Below are 25506 nucleotides of genomic sequence, written 5' to 3' on the forward strand. Positions count from 1 at the left end.
TACTACCTGCATCATATCAGTAAGAATAAGAAAGATTGTAACTATACAAATTTATCTATAATTAGGAGCAGTCACTGGATTTTCCATCCAGCACTCGAAATGCGGAATGTTAGTAGTGGTTTAGATGTTCAAGAACAAACTGCCGCAAGCATACCAACAGTTGTGTTACCAACCGATTTTTCTAAATGTCCGCGTACTGATTTAATTGCATTGATTTCTCGAATGCTGGTCTTTTTGATACATATCAATGAGAAGAACAAAAAAAGTAATAGTAAAAATCAAAGTCATGAGGTAAAGTTAACCCGTTTTCATTCTAGTGCCCCACCTTCAATATCAGTTTATAATTATTTATTACGATTAGCTAAATATTCTTCAATTGAACAATGTGTTTTTTTGACTTCGCTTTATTATATTGATTTATTGTCCAGCGTTTATAAGGATTTTACATTAGACTCTTTAACAGTTCATCGGTTTCTATTAACAAGCACAACAGTAGCAAGTAAGGGGCTTTGTGATACATTTTGTACAAATGCGCATTATGCTAAAGTTGGTGGAGTTCAATGCAGTGAATTAAATCTATTGGAAAGGGAATTTCTTCGAAGAATTAACTATCGGATATTGCCAAGAGATGATAATATCACATTGTGCAAATATGAATCACATCTAGGAAAAGTTGTTATTACTGATAAAATAGAATATGAATATGTCCTTAAAAATACCAAGAATCATGAAAATTCAGGTTATAACGTTTTAAATACATATTATAGAAAGATAATTCAACTTGTAGGGAAATTTAGTTTGGCTACAGATATATCAAGAAGGGCAAATTTTGTGCTAGAAGATACTCTCTCTCATATAGTACAAAATGATAACAACGGTAAAAAAAGATCTTTTGAAGCCATTCAGGCTTCGTTACATGGTGATCTAGGTTTGTCAGCAAGCTATACCTTGCAAGGTAACACTTTTCATAATTATTCTGATGAAAAGAAGGCTTTAAAAAAGCAAAAGTAATAGTAGAATTGGTTTTCAACAACTTTTTTTAGAATAAAAAGTCATGAAATTATCTACTTTTCTGTTAACATATCTAATATATTGTAGATAATATTTTAAATCACAGAATGTTGTAGAATAAATTAGTCTTGAGCTAGCATATCTTCAGATGTTGGTCCAACAATAAGTATATATTTGTTGTATGTGATTAATAGTACCATTAGTAATTTTATTTATATGTGTTCACAATTAATTATCACTTAAATTTAAATAAGATACATTGCATTATTCAGAAAATTGCGGTGTTGTTGTATGGTTATTTTTGTTTTAGCTTTATTCAAGTTGAAAAGACATTTTGTAATTTTATTGTGGAAAAGGTCTTGTGAGTTTACTTAATATATATATATAATATGTTTATAAAAACTTTCTATGATTCCCTCAAGTTGATGTATGATAATAAGTACAAACATGGAATCAAGTTTTTTTGGAATTAAATTTTGTGTCTATTGATTTGAAAGCTACGTTTGTTGTATTGTATGTAATTCACACTTTTCTACTTTTTCATAAAAAAGTAAAAAAGATACTTGAGGATCCTTAAGATTTGAATATTTTAGATATATATATATAATGCAGCATTATGGAAATTATCATTGAATTTAGAAGTCAACCTAAATTACTACAGATTATAAATTTTAATTATAATGCTTTCAAGTTTGTTCATATTTTAAAAAACTTACTAATATGATTATAATGGATTTTTCTTTCTGTTGTCATGACTGTATTTCTTTGAAGTCCTAATTTCAATTTAATACTGAGTTGAAGGATTGGATTTGATGGGCAGGAAGCTATTTTATATTTAAAAAAAATTATTAGGAATATTTGGTAGAATTATAGGATAAATATTACTCAAGTCTTTCCTAAACGTGATCTGATATATGTACATATAATACATTATTCTAGTTTTTAAGATCGTGTAATTGAGTGTCCTATGGTATATTTTAACTAATGTTATATACTTTACTTATTGGAAGTTATGCTTTTCTATATTTTTGGTGAAAAACTTTGCTAAGGAGTGGTTAACTACATAACAGGACTTTTATAGTGGGTTTGAAAGGGAAACTCCTATAGCTATATTAGAATAATTAACCTGAAAAGCAGATTCGTTTATTTTACTTAAGTTCTTTTGGCTTTGTTCTTTCGGTTATATTTTTTTTATAATGATTTTCTTTATATCTATGATCAATTGATAACAAATTTATCTTACTAATTTTTAATATTACTAACAGCATATATACTAATATACAACATATACTAACATTAAATTATTTTATTATTTTTTTCCTTTAACAAACTTTATTATGAAAATCAATAGAAGCGGGTAAAGTTCCAAATATAAATTTATTACAAAATAAATTAACAAAACTGTATATTTCCATGATATTCACTATTAACAAGAAAATGCAGGCTCTCTATATGATGTATTTCTGTCATACCTGCTAAAAAGACCTCCTACATGATCCATCCTTAAAAATCATTAATTTTCGATTTCATACATTCATCTGTCCCAAAATCTCACTAATTTCAATAATCACCGATTCTATACGATACACCTATATCACGTGATATACGTCTTCAAACTATTTACCTTTTTTTTTATACAACACGAACAACATTATGTTTATAATCCGCCCTACTATCCATGTTTCCTTTTCTCGTCTACCATGATATGGCGAAATTTTTATGAGAACATAGTAATGTACGACATATATGTGAGTAACCCTAATGAGGGTTTGGGATTTAAAAATCTTACAGAAAAATTGTTTATTTTTATTTTATTTTACTTTTTCCCCATTTGAAAGAAAAGAGATATTTTAATATGAAAGTAAGCAAAGTAGGTAAGGTTGAGTTATTTATACACCAGTGCACAATTGTGATTTAGTATGGAACATATATGTAAATAGTGAGGTTTAGATGAAGAGAGATATATAATAGAAACGATATTTTATTAGCAAATTGGCAATTGGGGATTTCGGAGGGCAACATTTCCCCCCTCCCCCTTTCACCGGATCATTCAGCTACTAGGCAGTTAGGAAGCAGTGATAACTAAGATACCACAGTCCTATGACTTTTGTCCATCCTAGCAACAGACATGTTGTTCCTTTAGATAATATACACATAAACTATATAGAAGGATAGCTATAAAGAATATTACAGCACCCAGAAAGAAAAAACCTGGATATCGGGTACTAAAGGTACAGATGATAATTGCAATTAATCATGATGAAATCAAGATGCACGCCCGGAGTTGAGTGAGTCGAATAGTACCCGCAACAAGCAATCAAAAAATAAATATGACCAACGTTTATAGAACGCAAAGATGGAACAAACTAAATAAAAGAAAGTACAAAAAACATAAAACATTACAGGGAAGTCACAGGAATAGGATATCGAGAACGTCGTAACCCAGTAGAATTTGTTGATAATTTACACAATTTTGATGACAATGCATAAAAGAAGAGCAGAGTTGTGTGAAAACAGCCCCAATACGAAAAAAGATTTACGTTCCTACGACTGTTTGCCTAAGATGATCATTACCCTCACCACCATTGGTAGAATCAGGAGCCTTGAACAGAGCCCTGTAGAGAACAAGTCCACTTCCCAGAAGTATCGAATCCTTAAACAGTTGAGATGGATCAACATGAGATACTCGGGCCAGCCATCAAAACACTACATCTATTTACAAAAAAAATAAGTTAGAAAAGAACGGTATTAAGATAGAGCATTCCTTTGATTTAGGAGCTCTTGTATATACAATGGGTATCACACAAAGTAAAAAGATCATGAGGCGAGGAGGAAACATACATTAGGTAAACGAACTGGACAAAAGTTGGAGGGTAGGAAAAAAAAAGAGCGCTCTTTATTTTTTTTTTCTTTGTATGTTTCTTAGTTAAGATGAGAAAAAGACACTAAAGCAATCACACGATAGCGAATTAAGGTTCTAGGTTAATATACAATGGACAATGGACAACACATTAGAAAATGGATGTATTGTTAGTGGGATTAGGAAAGAGGAATAAGAGACATAAAAAAGTAGCGAAAAGAAAATTGCTAGATGATAATAATACAGAAAAAGTGAGGTTAATAATGAGATTGAAAAAGTAAAATAGCGTTAATAATGTGGAGTAGCCATAATGGATGGAAGTAGAAAATTTGGATTGAATTACTGAGGTGTGAGAGATACTTTTTTTTAGCGGGCTATATTTTTTTTTCTTTTTTTTTATTTTCATTTTTGTTATAACTGTTTTTTATTATAACATTTTTTTTTTTTTATTTTATTTTAGCAGTGCACTATTTAGATAAACTGGGACTAGAGAATTAATAATATGAGAGATATAGAAGAAAAAAAATAGAGATGAAAAAAAAATCAAAATAAAAAGTAGAGATGGAGGAGGGGATGGTAAATGAAAAGAGAGAGAATTGGAAACGATTTAGGATGTTGTTCATTGACTAACCAACCAATCATTCAGATATACATTATAGCATAAGTATGCCTCTTAGATCATGAAGCATAAAAAAAAAATACTACGAGATATAATTGACTTTTGTTATGCCACCCAGAGGAACAGAACCACCAGTTCCATTAAGATGTGCAAATTATAAGCCCTAGGAGTATCTTCAACTTGTTCAATATTTTATTACGAATAATAAAATAAATTTTGATCAGGTAGGAATAGAACCACCAGTTCCATCTGACAAAGAGAGCCGCGAGTCAAACAAGAATCCAATATTCCTATGTCAATTATTATCTCTGAAAAATTGTCCATTAAAAATCTCAAACACCATTTTCCTATTTCTTGGCTTGTAAATTCAACTACAACTGTAAAATCTGAAATCATGTAAAAAAAAAGCGCCTCTGTAAAACTATCACCTTATGAGTAATAGTGGAATCAAGAACTAAATTCAACTAATAAAAAATATCTTCCTCAAATCCTAAATTTGGGTTAACAATAGTCTTGAACTTGCATAATGGCAATCCACAGATCCTATTGTATTCACTCTCTTGGAATAGTAATGGAATTGAATAAAATTAAACAATAAAAGGGTAAAAAAATCTCCGAAAATTCTCTAGTAATAAAATATATAAAAAGTCTGCACTTGCTAGTATCATTCTCACTTGTTGGTTGCATATATGTCACAGCATATATATATATATATATGACCTATATTGTCAGTATTCATTATATCAGGATAATAAGGGCTTGTATCCACCCATCTACAAAACATTTTTGCCATGACTGCTATTGAGTATTAGTATTAATATTATTATCGTATGTCTGTTAGTATTGTAAAGTAATGTGTCCTAATCCCTTGGGAGATATTCACTCATCTTAACGGATCTTTTTACCACATGTGGTAACACCACTGGATATACAAGAACTACTATGCCATTAGAATACGCTATCCTAACACAGTCCCTCCAACTTAGTTTTTCTGTAAATAGACGGGTCCCTTTGGTTGAATTCCTAGCACTCACATGAACCACCCACTCTCGTTGATTCTTTCATGTAAGAAATGGAATCCTCTATAAGGTCACTGTCAACGTTTCTAATTCTCCTAGACTGGATTTTTGGGTATGTCTCTTAGCTACAGGTCGTAGCCCACCACTTTTTTTAGTATAAAGGAGAACAATTGTTCTTTTAACATTTCCACTATCAGCTTCACAGATCAAGCTATGTATTATTATCTCCATTATTTCATTATTTTAGAATCAAACTGAGAAATTCTTTTTTTTCAATCTTTTTCTTTGTGATCATTCTGACATGTTATATATTTTCAAAATTAATTTACTTTTTCCCTTCCACTTTTGTTTTCTAATAGATGTTGGACATGTTCACTTATTGGTTGGGTGTGACAGGAGCTATTGGACTGGTTTCTTTGTACCTTTTGGAAGAAAATGTGTATAGAGTAAACACCTATTCCTTTAAATATTATTTTGTGTCTCTTTCTTTTTTTTAAAAATAAAAAAAATTAATGTCAGTGTTTTCCCGTAATATTGAAGAAGTGACACAAAATGGAGTGCTCAACGACAAAATAATGATTTTTGCTTTTATTGCATTTTAAAAAGAAAAGACACAGAATCAGGGAGGGTAAAAAAGAAGAATGGGAAATGTGGTTTGTAACCGTATTACTTTTAAAAAACACATATTGTTTTTTATTATGCCAGAGAAAACAGTAATGATAGCAGCAATTTTGCGACAAAGATAAGAGAAATTTGGGATTGAAGAGTTTGTTTTTGTCTACAGCTATAAGAGTTTACACCATTAAGAAAAGCTTGCTATAAAGTTACTTTATTCTTCTTTTTTTTTTTCTTTTTTCTTTTAAGAATCTTAACAAGCTATTTTGGATAGAACAAAAGTTATTACGTTTGTTATTCCATCCTGTATGATTAGTTGACTTTTAAATGTTTAATTAGTTATATGTAGAGTCTACTGTAATTGTACCCTTAAGTTGTTATGTGGTTCTCAGTAATTTGAACAAATGATTTTTTTAAGGCTTCTAGCCAGTATTTTTAGATTTGTTTTTGAATGTTGATTTTGAATAGGGCAAAATTTTGTGTCTAAAATTAGAAAACAGACATTGCACTTTAAGCTATTAATCAAATAAAACACATGAATGAACCCCTTCCATTTTGGGAATTATGTAAACAAAGGGAACAAAATAAAAAGTGGTTACAATAAAGGAAAAGTTACTATTTCTGTTCATTTTTGTTCACTTTAAAAAGATATTACTCGGCGGCTAATTTTACTAGTTACAAGATGCAAGATAAATCTGCTTCCAGTTTTGATAATCCCTAAATCATATTATTGTTTGTGTTTAGTTTTAGTCTTACCTATACCTATATATATTTATATATATAATCCAACTAAGAGTAAACAAACATCGGCTTTCCAAATAAGACCTCACATCTTGAAAAGTATTTTATTTTCTTTAATCTTGACCTTTATTTTCTTTAATCTTGACCTTAATTTTCTTTTTCCTTTCATTGTAATATCGGTATATTTACATACATCTTACTCTTACATATTATTATAATACTCAAGGTTTTATTTCTAACTATATTCGAACTGACTGACAATTTATCACACCAAGTCCACATTAATTATTTTATAGAATAATAAATCCGACTGTCATCAAAAGTTTCTGTTTAAATGTGAAGATACGTCTGACTCTAGTCAAAATAAGCTTGTTCAAATAGCATACCAAATACTTTAGACATAATGATATGGCGAAATTTTTATGAGAACATAGTAATGTACGACATATATGTGAGTAACCCTAATGAGGGTTTGGGATTTAAAAATCTTACAGAAAAATTGTTTATTTTTATTTTATTTTACTTTTTCCCCATTTGAAAGAAAAGAGATATTTTAATATGAAAGTAAGCAAAGTAGGTAAGGTTGAGTTATTTATACACCAGTGCACAATTGTGATTTAGTATGGAACATATATGTAAATAGTGAGGTTTAGATGAAGAGAGATATATAATAGAAACGATATTTTATTAGCAAATTGGCAATTGGGGATTTCGGAGGGCAACATTTCCCCCCTCTTTTATTGAGAGCATGTAGTATATTGCAAGATAGAAATAATCTGAGAATAATTCTTGTATGTAATAAAGGAAATTGTTATTGTCATTAGTATATTACAAGATGTTCTTGCTTGTTTTTTTCAGAAAATTTTAGATGTTTTCAGAAATAAATATGAAATAATCAAGCAATAGCGTTTTTTGTTAAAAGTCTAAAATAGTTTTTTTTCTCCACTTTTTTAAAAAAGTATCACATAGAAGTTAAATCTTTTGAGCTAAGTTTAAGTCTCTTTACTTTCCCTACTTAACCGATATGCAAAAGGTATAGAATTATCAATAAATAGCACTTATATTGGTTACAACATTTATAATTTCAAAAGTATACTCACCTACAATGGTAGATATTAAGTATATAACCGATGAAATTTTAAATTTCTACGAAAACAAATTCCAAACTAATTACAGAATTTGTGTACTCATTGTTGGACCTCCTGGCTCTGGCAAGTCAACAATTGCCAATAAGTTAAGAGATAACATTAATAAAAAATATTCTCAAACTGAAAAAGAACATGCTTTATCTTTACATACACAACCAAAAAAAGATAGCAGAAAGACACAGTCTGTACTCAATTATATGCTCGAAGGTATGGAAGAGGCGAGTGATGACTTGAAACAAACTTTGAATGAAAACAAAGGCATATTTCCATTTCTAGTTGAAGATTACAGTTTTAAACCTAAAAAAATCACTAGTGTTAACAATACTATGGTGCTTGGAAGAGGTGGCACTCCAAACGCAATGAAATTGATTCTTTCACCATCGGAGGAGACATGTAAAAAACTGCAAAAGTTTGCTGAAGTTATTCCAATGGATGGTTTTCATTTATCACGCCACTGTCTTGATCAAGTCGCAGATCCTGTTCAAGCCTATAAAAGACGTGGGTCCCCCCAAACATTTGACAGTAATAACTTTTTGCAATTAATCAAAATTATAAAGAAAACAATGACATTAAGACCAAACAATGTCAAAGAGAACCTTAATATATTTGAAAAAGCCATTCAATCTTCAAGAGAGGATATTCCCAGTATTTATATCCCTGGATTTGATCATTCTTTAAAAGATCCCACTCAAAATGCATATTGTATCTCTAATTCAACCAGAATAATCATTTTAGAAGGATTATATTTATTTCATAAAGATGAAAATTGGAAGTCTATATATCCTATATTAAAAGAGTCTGATGCTATTATATCTTATTACATAGATATTGATCTTAACGTAACGGAACTAAGAGTTGCTAAAAGACATTTAGAGAGTGGACTTGTTAATACAGTTGAAGAAGGGAAGGAAAAGTTTTGTGCCAATGATCGTCTAAATGCACTTTTAGTCGAAAAAAGCAAAGAAGGTATTGAAAATCTCAAAATTATTCGTAATGACTAAAAATATATATATTTATATCACTTCTTGTACCTTAATAGTTATTGAAAGATTTTTTATGTCACTTTTTCCAACAATAGAGTACCAAATCTTCTGAAATCTATATATTGGAAGGAGAAATTTATTTTAAATATGTTGTCAAAGAATACAATAATGAAACTTATGAATTATTTATTTCATAAATAGGTATTAAAGAGAAGATGATTTTGGATTCATTGATGATCCAAATTTTAATAATACATTTGTTTTTATGCCATCTATTATTTTGCATTTCTTCAATATATTGACAATAATACTATCATATAATCTTTCAAGACCGGGTTTCCTCTGGGTTTTCACGAAAGAGGAGAATCATCTCCTAAGATTGCAATAATTATTTTATACAATGAAATAATATCAAATACCATTTGCAAATTTTTGATGTTTGCCATGTATCCTTCAAATTCTAAATCTTCATATTTTGTATGAACGTTTTGGAACTGATGCCTTGTATCATTTAATACATCTTTTTGGTGATGTATGAAGTCATTTCTTAAAAAATCAATAACCGAAGATAGATCATCTTCATTCTGTTTCAATATATTTACAGAATGGGATGTAAATTTTCTCTGTTGTAACAGTAACTCATTCAACAGTGTATTTTGATTTTCAAGATAACCTTTATAATTTGAATCTTTAATTTCATCAACTAATCCTTTTTGGAGACTATCTAATTTTCGATTTAAAAAACAATCAAATAAAGCTATATCATTACGTATATTTTCTTGGGTTTTCTTTGGATCTCTATTAATAATTGAAGACAATATATCCACGTTTACTAAAATGGAATCCTTTTTGGCTTGATTTAGTTCAATTTGCTGTTTAAGTTCATTTATTACATTATACAAATATTTCAGATTCTCATTCTGCTGACCCATGTATAACTTGCTTTGATTAGATGACATACTTCAGAATTGTATTAGTAAATTTTAAGCACCTAAAAAAATTTATTATTCGAATAAAATAATTGAATACCTTAAGTCCTTTCACATTTCTTCGTAAATATTATTACCACCATAAGAAAATATCTAACTATTTGTCTTGATATGCTTTAAACCAGCAAAACCATTTTTCTTTTTTCTTGAATCAACTCTCTTTATTTTCGAGATAGGTAGTACCTATTTATATGCCTTAACTATTTTCTTCATCACAATGTACGAAATGACTTATTGATACTAATTGTAGTCATCATCAAAGAATAATCTTTTACAGCTTTCCTATAAGATAACCTGTTGAAGCTTCAATAAACTTTAGCAGCCAAGCATGATTGTAAGGAAATAACTAAGATTTATAGTACTCTAAAACAAAAAAAAGCAAACAATACATAGAAATCTAAATGCATATTATAAAAGTTTTCTAGAAATTTGTGATTATCTTCAATAGTAAGAAGCATACCTTTCCCTATTGGACAAATTATATCACCAAACAACTTTAATGCAATAAAGTCGTATATATATTTATTTATGTTACACAATGAATGATGTACGGTCATTTATACAATATAAAATTTTTATGATTTAATAATGAAATCGAGTCTGGATTACTCAGCTGCATGACTAATTTTTAGAATAAGATTTCGCCATATTTTGTGGCAGAAAGAAAAAAAAAGAGAATAGTAAAAAGAACAAAGAACAAAGGACATAGAAACAAAAAATTCTGTGGTGTGTGAACTTATTATAAAAGCAATCTACATACTACTACAAAGGAGTCGAAAGAACTAAGGCGCTGAGTACTCGATAGTCTCTGAGAAATCAATAAACTCTCTAAACAGGATTATAAACTTTTGAGAATATATGTGTTTATACATTTCAGAGTAATTACAACTAACATATTGGAAAGGTGTCAATAATTTAGTTGTGGCACCCAATTTCATAGAGGCTTAATACTTTTTAGTATTCTTTTTTATTTTTACTTTTATTTTATTTTTTCGAAAGTTTTGAACTTTGACAAAATTATATGAATCCTATTAAAATCATATATTTATATCTCGTAACCTAGGATAAGAAACAGAGGCTAATATCTTAATCGCATCAATAAATTAAATAAATCTACTACTAAGAATTTGAGATTAATAAGATATAATGGACAATACACACAAATCAACTACAAAAGTTATCAAAAGAAGAAAAGTTAGCAAGGCATGTGCTAATTGCAGACGAAGGAAAATTAAATGCACTGGAACTAATCCATGTACAAATTGTGCAGCGTACAAGTGTCCATGTGAATACATAGATAAACCTAAACAATTTCCTGAATCCAAATCTAATAATACAAAAAATAATACCGATAATAATTCTACTCCTTCGCCTCTTTATCCTACTACTATTACTACTGTAAATAGAACACCTACTACTACTATTAGTAACGATAGTAGTAATAGTAATGATAATATTATTAGTAAAACTGTATCTGTACAGAGTATAGCTGAAAGCAAAACAAGTGTTTCATCTTTATTGAGTCATGATATCCAAGATGAGGCTCCCTTACCCCAATTCCGAAAACAGATATCCCAATTACACAATATTAATTCCAATTTAGCTCCATCACTACCATTATATCAAGACACAAGCTTGAATAGTAGTAACTCAAGGATTGAGATGAATATATCACCGCAATTGCAAAAGCTACAAAATGGATTATCCAATGATTCATCGTCCTCAAAGAACAAACATGATAATAATGATGATACTGTAACAAAAAAAAGAAAAAATAAAAAACCAAAAAAAGTTTTAAATATAAATGAACCACTTTTTGAAGATAATGGATTATATTTTGATGACTTGGAAAGTCAACCAGAATATATATCCTTAGTTGAAGCTATCAGCCAGATGGAGTCTATCAATAATCCTAATGATGTTCTCAAAAAAATTATCAAAGAGACTAAGGAAAAACTAGACACATTCATACTTAGTTGGAAACCTAGCATTGATTTTAATAAGTTAGACCAATTTAAGGATTCTAAATCTGTTGAAACTAAGTTAATGAAGAACAAATATAGAAATATAATATATCTTGGCGAATTTGCTTCATTAAATACACTTGGAAACTTTAACATAAAAGTTGTGTCCAATAAAATGTCAAATCATACTACTGATAAACCAGGAAAATCTGCTGATGAGCAACCATCGAATCTAGAAAATGTAAATAATGTGGTAATTTTACAACAACAAAGTTTTCTTCAACACTTACCCCTTGTAGATGAACTTTTTGGAATGTATTCACCCGTGGATGCATTATCTCTCCGTGGTGTAGGTTCATTAGTCCAACAATATGCAACTGTTAAGAATAAGGATACACAAGCTAAGATGAAGGCCACTGTATACATTTTGTTACGATTTTATGATATGTGTTGTTTACATCTTAATGAAGTTGTAATTTCTGTTGCTAATCCTCTAGGAAATTATTTAGAAAGAAATTGTAGAAATTCTTATAACTCAACCATTAATCACAGTAGAAAAGATCTGGTTCACATGATAATAAATAAATTTCCACAACCTTTTACCGAAGTGGTTACAGGTGTATCAAATGAAGATTTATTAAAACTTTTGGACCATGATTTGGATATGTTTAGAACTGTACTGAAGATGTATGAATTGTATAGGATTGAATTTGAAAAAATGACCATGAAGATTGTATCTAAAAATTCGAATTTAGCTCTAGCCAAAATAGGAGCTTATCTGGATCAGTTAATAAATTTTTGTGAATTACAAGATCTTCTAGTGACCCTTTGTTACTCATATTACAATGCCACATTATACCATCTAGATGAATATAATTCACTGGACTACATAGAACTATTGTTAATGTTTTTAGATAATCAATTTGAAATTGAACATGACTATGGGTATGAAAAGATTTTATCTGTGGCATTAGATTCTGCCCATAAAATTGGTTTACATCGCTGGGAGTATTATGTTAATCTTGATGAAGCTTTAGCTGAAAGAAGGCGTGTTGCGTGGTGGAAATTATACGAACACGAAAAAATGTTTTCAATGAAACGTGGTTTTATGTCAGGAATTAATGATGATAAAGTAAACTGCTTATTACCAGAACCTATGCGACATGTGGGATTTGTAGACCATGCTGATTTTTTATCAAGAATGCTAACATTTGAACCTGATGGAGAGATATTTAAAAACATGTCAGTAAAAGATTTAAAAACTTATGGTAAATGTGCCATGTCTCAAGTATTAAGTGACCTGTATGTTAAGGTCATGTTTAGTGATAAGTATACTTCAATCAAAAATGTTGCATTGCCACAAAGTATTCGTGAAAAGTATTTGAATGAAATACATGAATATTATGAATTTACCAAGAAACGGTTAGAACGAATTAAAAAACACACAATAAAGCTTTTTGAAATTGCAGCAACACCCAGGGTTGATATTAATAATGCTCTTCCATATGACGATAAGTTCGAGGCAAATGAGTATGTGGTATTATATTCGCTATATTCTACATTAATTGTAAAATCTTGTTGCTCACTAACTAGTCGATTGATGCATAAACCAAAAACAAATATTACAAAGAGTAGATTATTACATTATCATAAGGAAATACATAAAATATTTAATAGAACATCAAAGTTTTTAATGGAGTTAGAAATACGTTACGAGATGTGGAGATTGTTTGAATTTTATTGCTTCACTTTTGTACTTGCATGTCATAGTATGAGTGATAAATATAATTTCACTACAGAAGATGATATAATTAATTTATTGAAAATTTTTAATAGTGTGTTGGTATTTTCAGAAGGTTTTGATGAATTATGTATGGTTAATAAGAGTATTAGCCAAAGTCAGACTGTAAAAAAGTACGGTCGTTCTTTTTCTTTGATAGCAATTTTGATAAGAATGTTGTTATTACACTATATGGTTAAGAATAATGTTAAACTTGCCACTTTAAAGAATAGAGTAGAACATATATTAAAATCAAGAAATGAACCCACTGATATTGTAACATTAATTGATGTCTTTATGGATCATGATTCATATGCGTTTAAATTTATACTAGCACCAGTTCAAGAAAACGGATTTCATTTGAATATGCAACAAGTAATAAATGGTACGTATAGTCATAATTTGAAGAACACCGAGTACATAAATTCAAAATTTATTAAACAAACAAATTCTATTAAAAATGACTCAAGTATGAATAAAGGTAGTAACCGACAAGATTCTCAAGTTCCAATAAATGTATATCCACCGTCTGTATTACATGATTCTGAGGGGAACAAGATATCAATGAGAAACAACCCAACTACATTAAATGTATTTAATAATACTAAAACATTTGAAGGCTGTTCTCCAAATTCATTGAGTAATTCCAAAGATTTACCAAATAATGTATCAGCCATATCCATGAATAATACTACACTTTTAAATATGGAAAGACCACTACAGCAACTAAATAATAATGTTGATAACGTAAAAAACAAGAATGATATACCGTTGCATCCACAACATGATATTAGCCAGGATAATAACCACCATGATAATAACAAGAGTACATATCCCACGGCAACAACAACAATTAATAACACATACAGTCAGGATGATATTATGTTTTCAAAAGTACCAATTCCATCTTCACAAATATCAAAGACTAATTCTACAGTAATTGCAGAACAAGAGAATCATAATAATATAGCGACAAACAATAATCAACTATTGATGCAGCCTTCGTTGAACAGTTCGGCTTACAATTTTGGTACATTAGAAGAATTTGTGAACAACACGGATCTTAACGATTTATACAAATCCCTCTGGAATGATAACTCAGTTGACTTTTTATAATTAATGTGAAAGTACTTACTAGTACTTCTTAATGAAGAAAACATTTTTTTTTTATTTTTTCTAGTTCTTTTCTTCTGTTGATAAATGACCCATTTAAATAAATATTCACTTGGCTTTACTGTGTTATCTTTAGTTTATTAGCATGATTATTTTTAACCTTCCTTATTTTGATAAAGCACACACATACACAAAAAAAAAAAACAAAGAAAATAAAGAAGCGTCTTTGAATTTTTTTCTTTATTCTACATTTCGTATATCATAAAGAAAGTCATTATAATAGAAATCATTACAAGCAAATGCAGGAGAATTATTATTCTAAGACTGGAAATAACAAGTTGTCAAAGAAATGCTCTTTTTTTCCCTTAAATAAAGAGCAATATCATATATCGTTATGCGTTTTTGCCTCTCTTGAAAACTGAAATAAGACCTATTTCAGCAAAATAAAAAAGTCGCTTTAGTTAAAAATAATGAAATCCATAGAAGTTTCTCGAAGAACATCTATTGATAAAAAAAACAAAAAGAAAAGCGAGACAATTTTGGAAAAAAAATTGTTTTAATCTAGGATCTAAATATTTTCTATGGTGAACAATTACGACAGTTTGATTATTAAACTTACTTTTTTTCTCATAAGATAGGGTTTTGAGTATAATTTTGCAACTCGGCAAAAAAAAAAGATCCTTCTTCTTGAAGCTTTTTATCTAAGTGATGAGATAGTTGATTTATATTTTTTTGTCTAACTAAGACGTAGGTTAGTAAGGATATACCAACTATTTTCTTTTCTTTTCTTTTTTTTTTAAAGATAAAAATATGCGATGTATATCTAGTTTATAATATATTATTCATTAGAAGGTATCCAAAGCAATTTTATTTTATTTTTATTTTTTTTTGTACTAAAAACACAAACTAGGGTACAGTTTTTCAAATTGCAAAATAATTCTTCTAAAGGATACAAGGCACAAGGGTTGTATATAGCGTTTTTTCATCACAACTTTTTTTTTTTCTATTTACACTGTATTTGATTTTAAAATCCCATTTTTTTTTAGATCTTATTATTGAGCTTCGGATTAAGAAAACCAAACTCCACTATAAGGGGGAAAAAAAAAAGGAAACCCCTTGCACGGCGCTATCCTCTGCTTAGAGAAAAAAAAACAAAGAAACAATGACCTAATATTATTTTAAAGTGGGGAAACCTGGTTTCATTATGAATAACTAACAGTTTAAGCAATGCACAACAAAACATAACACAAACACACAAGCACACACCATTTTTCCCCTCCTCCCTTTTCTATAAGCCATTTCTCTCCTCTCCTGATCTTTCTGGCTTTAGCCCCTTGTTCTTCTCAGCCACTCACCCCCCTCCCTTCCCTCTTCCTCTCCTGAGTCTTAGTATCTTGTGCATGGTGCATTTATTAACAACTAGAAAACATATATAAGGGTGGAGTTTCGTTGACCTCATACCATGTCTCGCCATCTTAAACTCTCCTCACGTCTTTATTAGGTTTTACTACCGCTTTCAATAAGACTTTTCCCCATTCCAGAAAAGACCAAACAAGTAATTGTGTTTATTATACATATTAATATATTCTATTTCTTACTAGAGGAAAACTAGAAAAAAAATAGAACAAATAATCGAATTTTCGAACAAGCATTGCAGTTTAATTATTCTTTAATTTATAAATATAAAACTTTACTAAAAAAAGATACAATGGCAAGAACAAATAAATGGACTGTTAGAGAAGCACAAGCTGATCCAAAGTACTTCACTAAGTCGGGTAATTTTGGCGAATCTCCAAATAATGTTAAGAAGGGTGGTTCTGGTAAGTCTAATTGGGGGACTGCAGGTGATGAAATTAATGATCTAATTAATTCTGGCGAGATTCCACCAGTGTTCAATAAACAGAGACGTGGTTCCAACACCCAAAGAAACGAAAGGAGATTATCAGATGTTCAAAATACACATGATTAGAAAATTTATGTAGCATTGTAATATTTTTTCTATTTTGCATTATTATTGCATTTTTTTTTAATATTATTTTATTAGTGATTGTATATGAACTTTCATTTTTTTAATGATTTTAATGAGATTTATAAAATAAAAAATATCATATTGTTTTTCATTATTGTTTTTATTGTTTTTTTTGTTGTCTTCTCTGTTTTATGTATGCGTATATTAGGACTATTGCAATTTAATATTCTTTATCTCTTTTATTGTTGACAATTATATTTTTTATCTTCGTCTCATTTGAATCTTTTTATTGTTGTGATTTTCATTTTGTAACTTACCTCTATTCATATGTTTTTGTAATTACATAAGTTACCTTTGTTACATAATCGACCTAATATTATTTGTCTATTTAAATGTACTTTTAGGTTATTAAAACATAGGGAACATAATAATTTATTCTAACTTAATAATTCTACCTGTCTGATGGGTACGGCAAATCTGGTTTCCTTTGACAATATTGAGCACCGAAAGGACTATCAACATTGTGACGATCATAATACACTTGTTGTTGATTTAATCTTTGCTCCCTTTGTAACGAGATTCGTTGAGGCATCGGTAATCGTAGCTGTTTTTGTGACAAAGAATTGTTATTCGATCTATACTGGACTTTTGGTGGTACTGTAGGAACATTTATATATGACTGCTTTTTATTCCTATTAGTACTGTTATGCTCATCACCCAAGTTTTCCATTTCAAAAGGGTTGATCTTTTTATTATTATCATCAGAATAATTGTTTCTATTATTATATTGGTAACCACGGTTACTTTCATAATTATTTGTTTTTCTAGTTTGATATAGTTGTTTCTGTTGTCTATTCTGTATGGGTTGGGTCATTGGCGGTCGACTATTATCCATTCCTTGGGGTGTCGTCTGATTCTGCTCCAGGGCTCTTTGAACAATATAATTATACACCATAGCAGCATTCCTAGTAGAACAGGCATGCAACCATGAAAATAATGTTCCCAGAATTGGAACTAATGATATACAAAGATCTACCATAATATTTCCATGCATCTTTGCCTTTAATTCTAATGGTAGCCTAAATGATTTATCCGCTTGAGTTATAAGTTTATTATGAATTAAGTACATGATACTAGGCCCAATAAGAGGCAATAATGCTAATAATGGTGCCCAGCCTATAGTATCGGTCCAACAACAGTACCCACACATAGATCTATCATGCATCCAGGCCCTATTTTGTATAGATTTCCATGCCTTAGATTCCTTCTTTCCAAAAAAACCCTTTGGCAACTTACGTCTAATTTCTTTTGTTTCACCATTAGGTAACTTTATCTTTTCATAAAATGGATCCTTGACAGGCTGGAAATGTTCTTCTGCATATTCATTTGCCTTATCTACTAAATAATCTTGCCCGAGGCCTTCGACAATGCTTAGTATTAAATTTGACATTCATAAAAAAAAATAAAAAAAAAAAGAAGAAAATAACATAAAATAGTAACGGGCTATTTTGAACTCAAAAGGAACATCAAAAGCCAGTGGATACAAATATATTATTCCATATATATCTACTCATCCATCGCTTGTCTATTAATCATAAGACCGATGCTATCGATAAATATTTTCATTCATGTTTTTGGACATCAAGCTTCAGTTGATGAAAATTTCCAGATCAGACCATAAAGTACACAAAATTCAAAGACTGTTATGACATCCGTACAGTTTTAAGAATTTTTAGCTGAAAAAGTTAAATCGAAAATAAAAAAAAGCAAAAATTATGAAAAAAAATGGAAAAAACCACAAAGTTTAAGAATTTCCTTTTTTGTATGAAATACATACTTTTGTTATATAACGTTATTTAATTTTTCTGCGTCTTACTGCAGGATGTTTCTTTTTTTTTTTTTTTTTATTTTTTTATTTTCTTTCTTTTTTGAAATTCCAAAAATAGTAGTGCGACGTCTGATTTTATTCAATCCTGCGAAATGTTCAATTAAGGTTACTACTATTGGAACAAAGTGTGAATAAACCTCAATCTTCATAGAAGATATAACCCATAGAAGAAATGGCTAAAGGTGTTTTCAAGGAAAAGTATTTTAAACAGATGGATATATTATGTAGTATTGTGTTGTAATTTCTCACCCCGCATTTCCCTTCAACTGCAAGAAGCGAACCGACTCCCTCAATAACGTGTAAAGATGGCTAGAGAAATTACTGATATTAAGCAATTCCTTGAATTAACCAGAAGAGCTGACGTTAAGGTCGCTACCATCAAGATTAACAAGAAGTTAAACAAGAACGGTAAGCAATTTAGACAAACCAAATTTAAGGTCAGAGGTTCCAAGACTTTATACACTTTGATTGTCAACGATGCTGGTAAGGCCAAGAAGTTAATTCAATCTTTACCACCAACCTTAGAAATCAACAAGTTATAAATATAGTATAATATTATTACTAAATTTTATGGGGTTTTCAATTTTTTGTATTCCATATATTACTTTAAATAAGATAATATTATATAGTTTATAATTTCATGTCCATTTACAAATTTTAAACTTTTGTTTTGCTCTTCTTTTACTCTCTTTATTTTTCATGTTTTTTTATGATATGCTCCAGAAAATTGTATAGATAACAAAAGTTACTAATAAAAGAGATTATCATTTGGAGTATATATTATATTTTGTATATATAGCTATTATATTTCTCATATGAGAATGCAATAGACAGATGTTCCTCATGTAGAGAATATCACATGTGGCCCTAAAAAGCGCCTTTTTTTTTGTTTATTGATCATTTATCATTATTGCGTTTCAATTGTAATAGATTTGAACTGTCATGTGCCATAAAATCTTTGCTATTATTCATAGCATCATTAAATTTCATTTCAATAGAATCATAGACGTTGCTACCAGATATCATCCGACTGTTCCATTTTGGTTTACCTTTAGAATCAAGAATAGTGGCACCATCACTACTTGTAGAGTTTCTTTCTCTTGAATCAGTTTCCTGTCTTTTTCCCTCATTTTGTCTATCATCACAATCCACTTTAATTAATTCTGCGGTACGTATCCATCTTCTTCTTCTTGTATATTTAGTGAATGATTCTTCAGTGGAAGGTTTTTTCCAGTAATTATCATAGTATAGGTACCCTTGATTTGGAGTTGGATCTGCTGTGGTTTTCAACGTACTGTTACCAATATCGATTGCTCCATCATTGGTCAAATCCAAACGCCATGTTTTATCTAACCATCTCCATTTCATCCCAGAAATATTATCCATTGGTGGCAACTGGAATTTATCTGGTGGTGAAGTCTCATTCAAAAATTCGTCCGTCCAAGGAGTACGTTCGTAATTCAACATGGTAGATTTCCAACCGATTCCAATCCAGTGCCGTTGATTTTCATATAGCACGTAAGTGAATTTTATAGGTTTATTATCCTCTCCTTTATAATCCGATTTGTTAAATGCAGAGTACGTATTAAGTTTATATTCCTTGTTACTTGCCTCATCCTCCAATGAACCGTTTTTTGTAAGTGACAATTTTTTATTAACTTGTCTTTGTACATTTGCAAGCAGAGTTTCATTAAGTCCAAAGGAAGTATATATCCCATTAGAGTTGTAACCATTGGAAACATCTATACCTCCAAGGTTTAACCCAGTGATGTAATAGATTAATTTCCGTATGCATTTGAACTTCCAAAATAATCTTCGTGTGACTTTTGCGCCTGGTGAATGATATGTTAATACAAATACGCCTAGGATTAGTAGACACCTTTTTGGTGGGATAATCAATAAATTAATAATGATTACGATGGGTGAGATAAGAACCATGAATAGTAATAGTCGTTCAATATTATCCATATCTAAATTTGTCAGTGGGTATAACAATAAGTCAAATTTATAAGACACCTGATTCATTATTTGAACTATATCTTCAATAGTTGATTGTTCATAAATCATTTTCTCGATAAATTGGTTTAGCTTTGCATATCCCATCAATAAAGACACAATAATAATATGACCAAAAAATTTTGTTATGAATGAGAGCTGGGATACTGTGATAATATATATGAGCACCATTAAAACACTGGACCATATGTTTTTATTGGACCAAGTTAAAATACCCAAAATATGATTAGCAATGATTAAATAGGGGTATAATTTGACCAACGATAAAGAAATTGCAGAAGGTGTATTTTCCATTAGCGGAGAAGTTACAATGATATTTTCATCACTTTCTTTGTCTTCAAGGTGATCTTGACTTCCAAGGGTATTAATATTCCCATTATCATTAAAATCATTATTTTTATTATCACTTTTACTACTTTCAGTCGTTAAGTTATTATTGCCATCGGAGCCTTGTGATGAATCAGAGTTATATTTCTGATGCATTCCACGAAGAAACACAGTAGTAGCATGACTTCCTAAACCTGAGGGAGAATTATCTAGAAACTCGGCCCTTATTACAGTACTACTCTTTTTCCTGTTAGAATCGCTCATAATTAAAACAGAAGATTGACTTTTGCTCACACACACACATATATATATATATATGTAGTCTATTTGGATTTATTCTGTATAAGGTATAACTGTTTAACTATCCTATCTCTTTCTTAAATGAACTGTAATGACCAAATATTGTTCAGACACAAAGATCAAAGGGTTAGAGCAGTATCTATTCTATGTTTTTTTTTTGTGTGTGATTAAGTCTTTCTTTGTTAAAAAAAAAAAAAAAAAAAAAAAGAGAAAAACTTATTTACTTATTATTAAAAACTGATTCATTATTATTTAGAAACAGATTGTATGTATGTATGTGCATATAAACATAAACATAAACATATATAAATATAGATAATATATTAATAATATATTGATAATTTGACTTATGTTTAAGAAAAGAGCTAAATTGTCCGGTGGAGTAGATTCTAAAAGACGTAAGTTGGTAGAACCATCACAGGTGAAAAAGGCAAATGAAAATGATAAGAGAAAAAATGATCAAAACGATGAACAACCAAATATGACAAATAAGTGTAGGGAGACTGATGCAGTTATTACTTCTACTACTACTACATATGTAGATTCAGAAATTTCTAAAAAGAAAAAAGATGTTGCACATGAATATCTGGGCCTATCTGAAGCTGAAAAGCAGGAGGAGACTGCTTCACAAGATGAGATACAAGCCACTATTAAAACATTTTTAAATAAACCAAAATTGACGGGGAGTAGTAAACAAATCAAACAGGCGTCCAATTTGAAAAGCACGGTGTTAATGGACTATCAGCCAGATATCTGTAAAGATTTTAAACAGACAGGGTATTGTGGATATGGTGATAACTGCAAGTTTTTGCATTCTCGTGACGATTTCAAGACGGGTTGGAAGTTGAATAAAGACTGGGAGGCGTTCCAGCAACACAACCAACGGGATGCAAACCTTATTGCTGCTGCCAACACTATCAGGCCTGGTGGTGATTTACAAAAGGTGGTCGAGGAGACGATTGAGAAGACAATCAAGGACATTCCATTCAAATGTGTCATATGTCGCAACGATTACAAGAACCCCGTTGTCACCTCCTGTGAACATTACTTCTGTAACAAGTGTTTTTTCCGAAGAATCAAGGACACAGGCAACAAAAAATGTGTGATATGTGGCCACGACACAAAGGGCAGTGCAAAAGTTGCCGCCAATCTGCAACAAATATTGAAATTACAACAACAACAAAAGGAAGAAAAGGAAGAAAAAAAAGGAAAAAAAGAAAAAAGGGTAGAATGATCTTTACAAAAGAAAACAAAAAAAAAAAAAACAGAAGTTGTTGCCTTTGTTTGTTCACACAATAACGTCATCTCCTTCCTCCCTTTCCCTCCCCTTCAAGGTGCTATTTTGCTCCAAAATCGTGGTTGGTGTTGATTTCTTTGTTTTTCCTTTGAACAGGACTTGTTCTATTGTCTAGCTGCCTAAACATTCTTGATGTATTTATCAACAATGTCGAAATTTCCCCTTAGCCATGGGCTCTCTGGAATATAAAACATTACTACAACCCGTAAATTACACAGTTTTTTTTTTTCAACAATGCCGATAGTATTGTAATATAAGAGAAAGAAAGAAAGAGAGAGAAAGAACAAGCAAACAAAGAATACGTACACGCATACACGGGCACACTTAACATGACAGACATTCTTAATTATGCCTACTGCTAGTCGCTACTACGCTTTTCTGTTCTGTCAGTGTGGAATATTATAACAGAATTCTTCAGTTTTTTTTTTTTTGAAGAAACTCTTGGTCATATATATATATATAATAAAATTTGTTATTTCTTTCCTGCATCAGTATGATTATTTTTGTTTTTGAGAAAAAGATGTGTAAACAATAACTACTCCAGTTTTTTTTTTTTTTTTTTTTTTTTTTTTTTTCATTCTTTTACTTTAAAACATCTGATTTGAGTAACATCCATTCCTAAAAATACATACATACATATATATATATATCTACGTGTTTATTTTTTTGTTTAACTGGAGTTTTTTTCAACCCTCGAATAATTTGTTTAGTATTGGTCCTTGCTGTAAACTAAACAAAAAACAAAACCATATGAGATCCTCGAAGAATGATACAGTCTCATTACTTTAGATTAAAAAATACACTCTTTAATAACCATACTGCCAAAATTAATAGACTTTTGAAAATTAAAACCGTTGGTGTGGTGTGTATTTTCATATTACTCTGGTTTTGTATCTCTTTACTGAAAAATAAAAATGAGAATTATAAGATATACAAAGTTGAAAGATTAGCAGATTTGTTAAAAATTGATATCACTTCAGAGATACAAAAACAAAAAGAAACTTTATCATATATCAATGAGTCAGATAAAAATATAGATCGCTATTTGACAAAAAATATCACAGGATATATATCAAATTTAGATATTGGAAAGAATCATTTCCCTCCTTCTTCTCTTCTTCCTCCAGCTTCCTCCCAGTCTGATCCAGACTTATATAACAACAATAACGATAAATTCATGCCAAAGGATCAATTATATGAAAAATTTGTCACTTGTAAAGATTTACAATATGACGGTATTTTGCAATTTCAAGTCAATAAACGGAAAAATAAAGATGACTTAATCGGTGCTCGAAGACAGATTCTCTCTTGGCAAAACGAAATCTCTGACATGGTACAAAATAAAGAAGAAGAAAAAAATATGTCAGAGGAACAGATTATAGAAAAACACTGGTTTGAATTCGGTCATATGTCCGTTTGGTCAGAAACTGAGAATTGTTATTTAACATTTAGTAGAATCATCTATACTCGAAATTCCAAAAATTATCCTAGAATCTCGTTCATCAGAGCTACCGCATTCGATAAAGATTGGAACGAAATCAAAGGGAAAAGAGTTCCTTATTCAGATGTTAAAATACCTCCTGATTTCCAAGAACAACTCGAGAGATTGGATAAACAATTGGGTGTTGACCAATGCGAACTACTTAACAAAGGAGGTTTTGTTGAAGAATACCATGAATGTTTAAAAAGACACAATGACAATATTCTAAAGAATAAAAAATATAAAAAAGATATATTAGATAAATATTTCCTAACCTATCCAACAGTACTCAACTTCCACTTCAAGTTAAGATCCGACTTAAGTGGCCCCGAGGATCCACATGTTATTCTTAGAAAGGACCATTACGGTAGAGATGAACCAATCGTTATTTTTAATTTGGATGATGGTGTTGAGAGAAAAATGCATTCAATTCTTCCACATAGACGTATACCAACTTTGGTCAAATTCCTATTACCAGATTCCAAAGGCTTGTCTAAGACAGAAAAGAATTGGGCACCATTTTTCATTCCACGTATTGATAATTCATACAGTGAATTGTCCCTTGGCTATATTCACTTTGTTTATAGTTTTATGCCACTACGGATCCTAAGGTGTTCCTTAGATAACGGTCAGTGTGAAGAAAGATTTTCTGCTGATACACTGAAATTGAGTGAGACTAATGTGTGGGGTGGTTTAAGAGGCGGTACACAATTTGTTCCTTTACCAGAACCTTTACCTGGCGTTAGGGGGAAAAATGTTTGGGTTTCGTTTGCAAAAACACATACTAAGAACTGTGGTTGTGGCCCAGTATTTTATAGAGCTGTTCTTGTGGTCATGATTGAAGAAAATGGCATTTTTCATTTGGAATTGATTACTCCTGGGATTGATTTTGGAATTGAACCAATGGATTTTGGAATGGCTGATAAAAAATGTAGAGATAAAAATGTCTTGGCGCCAAATTCAATAGTCTCTTGGTACATCAACTCTCAGGATACTTCCACAGGATCTTTTGAAGATTATTTAACTATTACCGCTAGTGAAGCCGATGAGATAACAAAGAGGATCGTGGTTAAAGGAGTATTGAACTATATTTTAAATATTTATACACAAAAACATATCAACGGACATTTCCCAGTAGACGAGCATTCAAATACCATTATTGATAAAACAAGACAATGTTTGAAAGAAAGAATTTCAGATGTTTGCAAAAATTATGGTTTGACTCATTCACCTTAATAGTCTCTTAATGTAAAAAAAGAAAATCGTTTACATTTGTTAAAAAGTTATATTTTAGAAATATGCTTGAATCTTACGGTCTATTCAATAAATTTGAGTATATATATTTACTTTTCAAGTGGATATAAAAATGAAAGGCTATTAACTATTC

General features: G+C 30.2%; 10 protein-coding genes across 10 annotated transcripts; 7 read left to right on the forward strand and 3 right to left on the reverse strand.

Annotated features, from left to right (window-relative positions):
- Positions 1-99: 99 nt before the first annotated feature.
- Positions 100-1011, forward strand: PHO80 (Pho80p; the record flags this gene model as incomplete). The annotated part of the gene is made up of 1 exon (XM_064858773.1): positions 100-1011. The coding sequence occupies one exon, from the start codon at positions 100-102 to the stop codon at positions 1009-1011; it is 912 nt and encodes a 303-aa protein (XP_064714596.1).
- Positions 1012-7970: 6959 nt separating this feature from the next.
- YFH7 (Yfh7p) lies at positions 7971-9014 on the forward strand (the record flags this gene model as incomplete). Its single annotated transcript, XM_064858774.1, has 1 exon — positions 7971-9014. The coding sequence occupies one exon, from the start codon at positions 7971-7973 to the stop codon at positions 9012-9014; it is 1044 nt and encodes a 347-aa protein (XP_064714597.1).
- A 332-nt stretch (positions 9015-9346) lies between these two features.
- FAR7 (Far7p) lies at positions 9347-9955 on the reverse strand (the record flags this gene model as incomplete). The annotated part of the gene is made up of 1 exon (XM_064858775.1): positions 9347-9955. One exon carries the CDS (start codon positions 9953-9955, stop codon positions 9347-9349), a length of 609 nt encoding a protein of 202 aa, XP_064714598.1.
- Positions 9956-11131: 1176 nt separating this feature from the next.
- PWA37_002177 (Zn(II)2Cys6 transcription factor) lies at positions 11132-14845 on the forward strand (the record flags this gene model as incomplete). The annotated part of the gene is made up of 1 exon (XM_064858776.1): positions 11132-14845. The coding sequence occupies one exon, from the start codon at positions 11132-11134 to the stop codon at positions 14843-14845; it is 3714 nt and encodes a 1237-aa protein (XP_064714599.1).
- Positions 14846-16550: 1705 nt separating this feature from the next.
- TMA10 (Tma10p) lies at positions 16551-16811 on the forward strand (the record flags this gene model as incomplete). Its single annotated transcript, XM_064858777.1, has 1 exon — positions 16551-16811. The coding sequence occupies one exon, from the start codon at positions 16551-16553 to the stop codon at positions 16809-16811; it is 261 nt and encodes an 86-aa protein (XP_064714600.1).
- A 451-nt stretch (positions 16812-17262) lies between these two features.
- On the reverse strand, positions 17263-18261 carry PWA37_002179 (uncharacterized protein; the record flags this gene model as incomplete). The annotated part of the gene is made up of 1 exon (XM_064858778.1): positions 17263-18261. The coding sequence occupies one exon, from the start codon at positions 18259-18261 to the stop codon at positions 17263-17265; it is 999 nt and encodes a 332-aa protein (XP_064714601.1).
- Positions 18262-19004: 743 nt separating this feature from the next.
- Positions 19005-19241, forward strand: RPL38 (60S ribosomal protein eL38 RPL38; the record flags this gene model as incomplete). The annotated part of the gene is made up of 1 exon (XM_064858779.1): positions 19005-19241. One exon carries the CDS (start codon positions 19005-19007, stop codon positions 19239-19241), a length of 237 nt encoding a protein of 78 aa, XP_064714602.1.
- A 355-nt stretch (positions 19242-19596) lies between these two features.
- On the reverse strand, positions 19597-21306 carry PEX30 (peroxisome biogenesis protein; the record flags this gene model as incomplete). The annotated part of the gene is made up of 1 exon (XM_064858780.1): positions 19597-21306. The coding sequence occupies one exon, from the start codon at positions 21304-21306 to the stop codon at positions 19597-19599; it is 1710 nt and encodes a 569-aa protein (XP_064714603.1).
- Positions 21307-21691: 385 nt separating this feature from the next.
- On the forward strand, positions 21692-22576 carry CWC24 (U2-type spliceosomal complex subunit CWC24; the record flags this gene model as incomplete). The annotated part of the gene is made up of 1 exon (XM_064858781.1): positions 21692-22576. The coding sequence occupies one exon, from the start codon at positions 21692-21694 to the stop codon at positions 22574-22576; it is 885 nt and encodes a 294-aa protein (XP_064714604.1).
- An 829-nt stretch (positions 22577-23405) lies between these two features.
- PWA37_002183 (uncharacterized protein) lies at positions 23406-25355 on the forward strand (the record flags this gene model as incomplete). Its single annotated transcript, XM_064858782.1, has 1 exon — positions 23406-25355. The coding sequence occupies one exon, from the start codon at positions 23406-23408 to the stop codon at positions 25353-25355; it is 1950 nt and encodes a 649-aa protein (XP_064714605.1).
- Between the last annotated feature and the right edge of the window lie 151 nt (positions 25356-25506).

This window comes from Arxiozyma heterogenica (genome assembly GCF_036370985.1).
Source record: "Arxiozyma heterogenica strain weizmannii chromosome Unknown scaffold_18, whole genome shotgun sequence".
Taxonomy (NCBI): domain Eukaryota; kingdom Fungi; phylum Ascomycota; class Saccharomycetes; order Saccharomycetales; family Saccharomycetaceae; genus Arxiozyma; species Arxiozyma heterogenica.